The sequence below is a fragment of the Armigeres subalbatus genome, chromosome 2, assembly GCF_024139115.2.
Source record: "Armigeres subalbatus isolate Guangzhou_Male chromosome 2, GZ_Asu_2, whole genome shotgun sequence".
Taxonomy (NCBI): domain Eukaryota; kingdom Metazoa; phylum Arthropoda; class Insecta; order Diptera; family Culicidae; genus Armigeres; species Armigeres subalbatus.
In genome coordinates, this window is record NC_085140.1 from 199,787,838 (window position 1) to 199,796,166 (window position 8,329).

Genomic DNA, 8,329 nt, shown 5'->3' on the forward strand with positions numbered 1-8,329 from the left:
GCTTATTGCACCCACGCAATATAATACCACTGATATAAGCAGCGAATCCTCATCAATTAAATGGCGCTGGATTGCGGGGATGGGCACAAATTAGCCCACCAGCGACTGGACCTTATGTTTACCAAAGCAGTATCGCCGTTCCTATTATGTGCCATATTCATATTTAGCCATATTCATATTTACTCCTTCTTCTTATTGGCATTACATCCCCACATTGGGACAGAGCCGCCACAGCTTAGTGTTCATTCAGCACTTCCACAGATATCAACTGCGAGGTTTTTAAGCCAAGTTACCATTTTTGCATTCGTATATCATGAGGATAACACGATGATACTTTTATGCCCAGGGAAGTCGAGACAATTTCCAATCCGAAAATTACCTAGACTGGCACCGGGAATCGAACCCAGTCACCCTCAGCATGGTCTTGCTTTGTAGCCGCGCGTCTTACGGCACGGCTAAGGAGCCCGAATAGAACAAAACCTCAAGTTTCATTGTGTAAACTATACAGGAACAATAAAATTTATGGGTAACAATTAAAACTGTTGTTCTTGTATTGTACGATTTCTAACTCAAATAAAACAATCTACATAGTCCTGGACTCAGAGCTAACACTTAAGCAGCACATCTCGTACGCTGACGATAAAGCTTCTTGGACATTGGGACTCATATTTAGTATTGCCAAGATTTTTTTCAGTTATTTATTGCTTGAAAGCCATGTACTGTTCTCTTGTGCGTTCTATTCTGGAGTACTGCTCTGCAGTTTGGAGCCCAGTGTACAACAATGGCGCCGAACGAATCGAATCGGTCCAACGTCGGTTCCTGCGATTTGTACTTCGGAAGTTGCCATGGAGGGATCCGTTTTGCCTACCGAGCTATGTGATCCGATGCCAGTTGATCGGTCTGGAACTTCTTCATGCTAGGAGAGATACCATCCGGGCGATGACGATCGCTGATATACTACAGGGACGAATCAACTGCGAAGGGATTGTAGAGCAGATATACCGTGACCTGCCCTAATGCCGCTCATCGTCTAATAGTAATACCGTGGTTTTCATGAAAACTCAGAACCTGGCTATCATGGACATCGTATTATTTGGTGAAATGTTCAAACATATTATGTTTGAACATTTCACCAAATAATGTGATGTCCATGATAGCCAGGTTCTGATTTTTTATGAAAACCACGGTATTAGACGATGCGCGGAATTAGGGCAGGTCACGGTATTTGAATGTTCGACCAAGGACACTCCGCAATAGCGGAATGCTTAGACCACCACTGCAAAGGACGAATTACGGACTACATGGGGATGGGGCAATCTGTGGATGCAACGCAAATTCAGCAAAGTTGCAACATGTTTTGACTTCCATTCATCGCGTAATATGTTACGTCGGAGGTTTTTGATTTTTTTAACACACCTAGATAGCAATTTTACTACTGTAACTTTTTGGATTGACTGATTTCTTGACTACATTTCTATTTTATATTTCAGGACCATCATTGGGGCCAGACAGAACCTGTTGATTTTGTAAATAAACAAAAAAATAAACCACGACAATTTCTGAAGATGATTCTTGTGTATCGACCACCATTGAGCCAACATCGCCTCGTTTCCAGATGAGATTTGGCTGGTTATAGTTCTCCAGCAGAAGCAATCAACTTAAGACTTTGTTAGGCTCCCCAAAAGACATAGAGCTACTGATTGTTCCTCTCGATGTCCGTCAATTGCTCCAAGTAGATCAGCGTCGTTGTCATTTATTTCTAGTTGTTATGTAGTGTAGTTTATCCGCTTTCTAGCGGTTTGCACATGTTCTGTAAATTAGGCAGACGATACTACAAGCATAATTCACATAGTGGAGTTCGTCATATGATGGTTTCTGCAGTTTGTTCGCTTGATCACAGTTTACGCAATTCAAATAGTTGATTCCACATTCATTCGCCTTATGATCACCAGCGCATTTCGGACAGCAGCAGGGATTATTGCATGCGGCCGCCTTGTGGCCACACGTAGAACAGATGTAGCTCAGTTAGGGGTCATTCAGTAATTACGTAAGCATTTTTTCTTGGTTTTTCGGACCCCCCTCCCCCCTTTCAGAATTTTTCCCATACAAATTATGTTTTATTTATATGAAGAGTAAGAAAATGACAGACCACCCTCTTCCCAGATCTGCTTACGTAATTATTGAACGACCCCTTGACATCGACATTTCCTGTATTAACCCAGCATCGATTCCAAAACTTATCTAAAACTCGAATGATCGCGCATCCATTTCCGTTGATGCGTGTGCAGGCCACGGAGATCTAACTAGAAAAGGCGAGTCATGGGTTGCTGCTCGCCGATTGGTACGCTGAGGCGTGAGTCTATAATTTGATGAAGAAAACGACAGGCATGTTCTTTACGCCTTGGATGCGGAAACAATGGATATCACCTGGACAGATATCCAACTGGCGTCCGAGGTCGATGTAGAATTGGAAGCAGTTCGATTAGCTATACATACAGATCGATGGCCCGAGCATTTACGGAGATATGAGTCTCAAGCGAAAGAGTTGAGAACATTGGAACCAATAGTCTTCAAGGGCGATAAAATAGTTCTTCCGAAGAGTCTACGTAGCAAGGCACTAAAGACGGCCCATCAAGGTCACATCGGTTGTGGTGCGACAAAGAAAATTATGCGCGAATATTTTTGGTGGCCTAACATGAGTAAGGAAACACTAGAATTCGTTAAGAAATGTGAAACCTGTTTGCTGATTTCAAGAAAAAACCCGCCAATCCCCTTATCTAGTCGCGAGTTGCCTCATGGTCCATGGGAGATTTTGCAAATAGATTTTTTATCTCTTTATGGATATGGCTCAGGGCATTTCCTTGTCGTCGTGGACACATATTCGAGGTATCTCTATCTTCGAGGTATCACCACAAACTCGGCACTTTGTAAAATATTTTCCACCTGGGGGATGCCATTGATTATCCAAAGTGATAATGGACCGCCTTTCCAAGGAAATGAATGCATCGAGTAAGTACTGGGAAACAAAAGGAGTTCGGGTACGAAAAGCAATTCCCCTAAGTCCCCAAACCAATGGATCCATCGAACGTCAAAACCAGGGGATCATTGAGGCAATGGCAGGAGCTAAGCAGGACGGAAAGAACTAGAGAGATGCATTAGAATGTTACACCCAAGCTCATAACACACTTAAACAGCATTCGCGACTAGGAATTACTCCATTTGAATCAATGGTAGATGGAAATACAAGGGAACTTTTCCATGCCTGCGGGACTCCAAAACAGCTATGGAAATAGATAGATAAGATATTGAGAGAATGATGCACTTGCGAAACTAAACAGCAAAAAAAAAGCAAACCAACACAGAGGGGCGAAGGAATCTGATATTGCCGTAGGAGACACAGTAGTAGTCGCAACGTTTCAACGAAATAAAACGGACCCCACTTTCTCCAAGGAAAGATACACTGTTTTGACAAGAGAAGGAGCCAAGGTTGTTATACGCAGCGATAGTGGTGTACAAATAGCAAGAAACATACGGGACGTAAAGCGAGATACAAGATTTGAAGCTGTTGAAGGGATGAAGGAAACTTGTAAGGATGATGTAGTGAACAAATTTGGTACGGTTATAGAAAAAAATATATTTTAAGTTATACAAGAACGTCGATTAAACTTTTCCCTTTGCAGGAAATTTGGAAGTATCCGGGGATAATGCTGAAACAATTCGAGGGGAGATGTCAGAAAACATCAACGATGGAATCAACAGGACTGACGACAGGAGGCCGAAGAGAATGTCTCGCAAACCAAACAAATTTAATTATATGATTTTATACCGAATTTTTTCATGAATAGTAGGAGTGGGGGAGAATGTAGGGAAGCGCACGGATTAAAATAAATAAATACATATTATGAATTGAAGTCGTATAAGAAACTCTCAAAATAAGATTGAAATGAGATTATATAAAAATATTAATAATAATAATTTAGAAGAATCGGAACAAAGATTATTTATTCCAAAAAGGCAGGTACAGGCGAGGATGATGGATGAATACATTTGAATCGCAGTAGGCATAAGGTATTCAAAATAGATGGTGTAATTGAATGGGCATGATAAAAGATTAATAGGGTAGATCGGAGTAGGCGTAGGATATTTGAAAACAGATAGTGTGAATAAACGAGTAGAATTCAAACAATGGAATTCAATCGCAGAAGCATAGGATATTTGAAAATGAATCGGTGTGATTGAATTCGAAAAATATTGGAATCGCAGCAGGCTTAGGAGATTAGCTTCAGTTTGTTGGACGATTTGAAGTGGAATAAACGTGTTTCCAAACAAGTGCGAAAAAAAAAGTTAATTATTTATCAAGTCCGATTATTAAAAAATACGAGTCACGACACCCTTGACATCGACATTTCCTGTAACCCAGCATCGATTCCAAAACTTATCCAAAACTCGAATGATCGCGCATCCATTTCCGTTGATGCGTGTGCACGCCACGGAGATCTAACTAGAAAAGGCGAGTCATGGGTTGCTGCTCGCCGATTGGCACGCTGAGGTGTGAATCTATAAACACACGCTGAAGGCATTTCACTCATACCCCACACATACCTTAACTTCATTAGTTCATATCACGTGAACTATCGGGAGGTCATCTATGATATCTAGAACGATCGTGTCCACAATGTTGACTAAATAACTTTATTCTGTTTTCAATACTCCATTCCCAACTCTTTCATTCTTTTCTCCACTTCAACAGTGGACAATCCATGCTCCAGATTGTAGTTATAGTTCACCAGTAGCTGTTTCTGCTCAAGCCCAGGAATATGATCAAAAAGGGTGCTTTCCAATCCTCGATCGATATCGTTCTCTTCGCGTAAAATGCAGAAATAAACCAGAAAAATGACTACACTAAGATTGACTACGTGCGGTTGATACCAAGGCATGTCCAGCTTGACTCGACCACTCCTGGTTTGTTCGGCCTTCCATCGTGAGGCAGCGGTATTGAAATATTTAATTGGTTCGTCTTTAGCTTCGTTTACTTCCTCATTCTTTGGGGTTGCTTGCGTTTTCTTGAGAGGCATGTTGGTAGCACTGAAGGATCTAACGGTTCGATGTTGGGATAGAATGTTCCTCCTGGAAATAGGTTTCAAAAGTCTTAGTTTTGACTTAAATACTGTTATATGAATTGACCTTTGCTCAACTTGCTTGGGTGAGTTTTCAAATAGTGTATTCTGTGTGTCGCTTAATTAAAATGAAATATTTTGATGGACATGACATCAAATTCTCAAAGGCAGGTTTATCTATCGTTTTATGGTCTGTCGAGCATGCAATGTGGCACGATAACATGAAATTTACTGAAAAAATCTCCAAAGGCAGGCTTCATGGTTTGTCGAGCTATTCAATGTGGCACGATAACGAATCTAACCGTTTTCTGCAGCATGATTTTTTGACAAAAACGATCATGTGAATCAAATCAGACTGAACAATTTCGGTCCAGATCTATTCTATAAAAGCCCGCCTAAAGCCGGCCTACATTTTTTAATACTTTATTAAAGTGATTTTTTAAATACATTATATCACTTCTTATCGGCCTACATACAAAATAATAAAACGATGAGTTGATCCAGCCTTGGACTGTAAATTATATAAAGATATAATGATAATAGAACATCCAAATGTTATAATATGAAATGAAAGTATCTACTAATAAATGTAATGTACAGCAGTTGAAATAGAATATACATATTCTGATATTGGAAGTATTTTTAGCTCAAATTTGGCCACATTTTGTGGAACAAAAAAAACTATTGCAAAAAACTGTTCATTAGAAAATATAGAACGTTTAGGTTTAGTTTTTTTAAGATTCACGTTTTATTCCGCTCCCCACAAATAAAATCTTTTGGTAAACATTTTCCTCAATGATTTAAGAATAAATATAAATAATTTGTACTTACATTTTTAACATACAAGGTGTTATCCTGGTTATAAAAGTTTGTGTCATTTTTTATGTAATTTTAAAGCAGGAAACTACTGACTAAAGAAAATATTTTTTTTACAATCTTACACAATTTTGTTGAAATCGTTTTTGTTTTGCTCGCATGTTTTCTTCAGCACATGCGACGGTTGTACATGTGTATGTGAAGGCGGCCAAAAACATGACATTTCAAACGTAACGGTTCTGTAGATCGCTTATACGCATGTAGTAACGGCTGTGATGTTCAACTCGTTTTTCAGGATGGCGCCAAATTTTGTAAACATTTTGTGACCATGGAAGAATTGAATTTGCCAAGTAATGAAAAATCTTCGAATGTTCGTGAGTTTATCGATTCAGAAGAAATAGATTTCGGCACCGAACCACCTTCCCATCCAACCAATGTCGAAAAGCAAGCGGCGCACGACAAAGAATCTAATACGGAAGAGTCAGAAGAGCAACCAATTTCTACAGAACTAGAAGTGGATGTAGATGTGCCGGAAGCGGAAGAAATTGCTGTCGATGACGCTCCGAGCGTAGAAGCGGAAGATACTCCTGACTCTGAAGTACATCCAGAGAGCACGGCGGTTAAAGCAAGCAGTAAAGGTTTGTTTATTTCATTTATTTTTTAGGTAATAGCTGGTTAAGATTACTACACAGACAAACAGACATAACACTCGTGAAATTCCCATCGCTCACTGATTTAGGAGCTGAGCAGAATGGATACGTTTGCGTGCGTTTTGACAGTTTTGCCATAGGAAAACTGTCAAAACGTACGCAAACGTGTCCATTGTGTTTGGCCCATTACTGGTCAATTTAAATAATCATTCGTTGGCCAATCGCTCACTCGTAGCGCGCGCATCGGATATGCTCCAGTTTGACGTATGCTCACTACCGCTATCTGGTTCGTGATTTTCCTAACAGTGAAAACAATATTGTCTGATTTTGTCGAAATTGCACGGGGCGAACCCTTCAGGAAAGGTACCGAATAGCATTGCGGTGTATCGTTTGGCGCGGCCGTACCTTTAGACAGTGATTCGCCGCGTGAAGTTTTGTGCAAGTACCCATTTGGGAACATTACAAACGCCGCGCAGTGTATCACATCCAGAGAATCTGACAATATTTATATGTCGTTAGTGTTCGTACGACGATGAATCTGATGAGTGTATTTATTCAATGTGCTATGTCTGTTTGTCTGGAATTACTAGTTATACATGATACATGACATCTGCCTCTTGAATAACCTTCCTCTCGAAACGCGACTGAAACCAATGAGCTAGACTTTACTAAGGTGGCGCAGATCAGCGCAGCGTGCCACTAGTTGTCTCTTTCTCTCTCCCGTTGTTCTTATGCAACGCAAATAGTGACATCACTATTTGCGTTGCATAAGATCAGCGGGAAAATAAAAGAGAGAACTATTGGCACGCAGCGCTGATCTGCGCCACCTTAGTAAAGTCTTGGACTGAAACCACGCATTACTGTACATATCTAACATGCTTTTTTTTTATTTCAGAACCGTCAGAACAGCGGTTGACTCAATTTCCGCTGAGTAAAATCAAGAGTATCATGAAATTCGACTCGGACGTTCATATAATATCGGCGGAAGCGATTTTTTTAGTAACCCGGGCAGCGGAGTTGTTCGTCCAAACTATGGCCAAAGAAGCGCACACACATACGGTTGCATCGAAAAAGAAAACAATCGTTCGGCGAGATGTGGACATGACAATAGAATCGGTGGATACACTGGTGTTTCTCGAAGGAATGATGAATGTGTGATTGTTTGGTAGTTTTTTTTATTATTTTGAATACATAGTTTGCTTTTCATAATTTTTTGATGTTTTTCGATACTTGAAGAATCAAATGTTCTAAACTCCGAAGAAATCCAAAATTGTAGAAAAGCGAATTTCAATATTTCTCTCATGTTATCCCCGAGGTTATTCCAACATAATAAATATGTACATTAGAGTAATTCAAATTTTGACTTTTTCGCTCCCCTGTGTTTAAACGATTGTTGTTACTATTTTAATAGTCCTCCTAAATTTTTAGCTGCTTTAGATCAGAGATCAGAGAAAGTCAGTTGTTGTTGCAAAGCAATCTGACTTTTGTGAGCGAAATAATTATAAAGTAAATGCTAGTTATTGATATATTTTTTTTTTAAATCTTTATCAAGGTGTTTGCCTTTCTCGTATACTAAGTATACGTAAAGGCTATATGTTCACTCCAAAAACAAACTTTTTATAGAAGGCTCGGAGACCCATAGTGTTATATACCAATCGACTCAGCTCGATGAATTGAGGTGATGTCTGTGTGTGTGTGCGTGTTTTTTTTTTTTTTTCTTCCTAAACAATGGAGGGGGAATCTGCT

At 39.8% G+C, this 8,329-nt stretch overlaps 2 protein-coding genes across 2 annotated transcripts; one reads left to right on the top strand and one right to left on the bottom strand.

Annotated features, from left to right (window-relative positions):
- Nucleotides 1–4,669: 4,669 nt before the first annotated feature.
- Nucleotides 4,670–6,112, bottom strand: LOC134215743 (uncharacterized). The gene is made up of 2 exons (XM_062694875.1): nt 5,949–6,112; nt 4,670–5,127 (listed from the first exon to the last, which is right to left on the bottom strand). Exons 1-2 carry the CDS (start codon nt 5,993–5,995, stop codon nt 4,704–4,706), a joined length of 471 nt encoding a protein of 156 aa, XP_062550859.1. The 5' UTR covers nt 5,996–6,112; the 3' UTR covers nt 4,670–4,703.
- Nucleotides 6,113–6,207: 95 nt separating this feature from the next.
- On the top strand, nt 6,208–7,981 carry LOC134215742 (DNA polymerase epsilon subunit 4). The gene is made up of 2 exons (XM_062694873.1): nt 6,208–6,571; nt 7,479–7,981. The coding sequence occupies exons 1-2, from the start codon at nt 6,262–6,264 to the stop codon at nt 7,739–7,741; spliced, it is 573 nt and encodes a 190-aa protein (XP_062550857.1). The 5' UTR covers nt 6,208–6,261; the 3' UTR covers nt 7,742–7,981.
- Nucleotides 7,982–8,329: the final 348 nt, after the last annotated feature.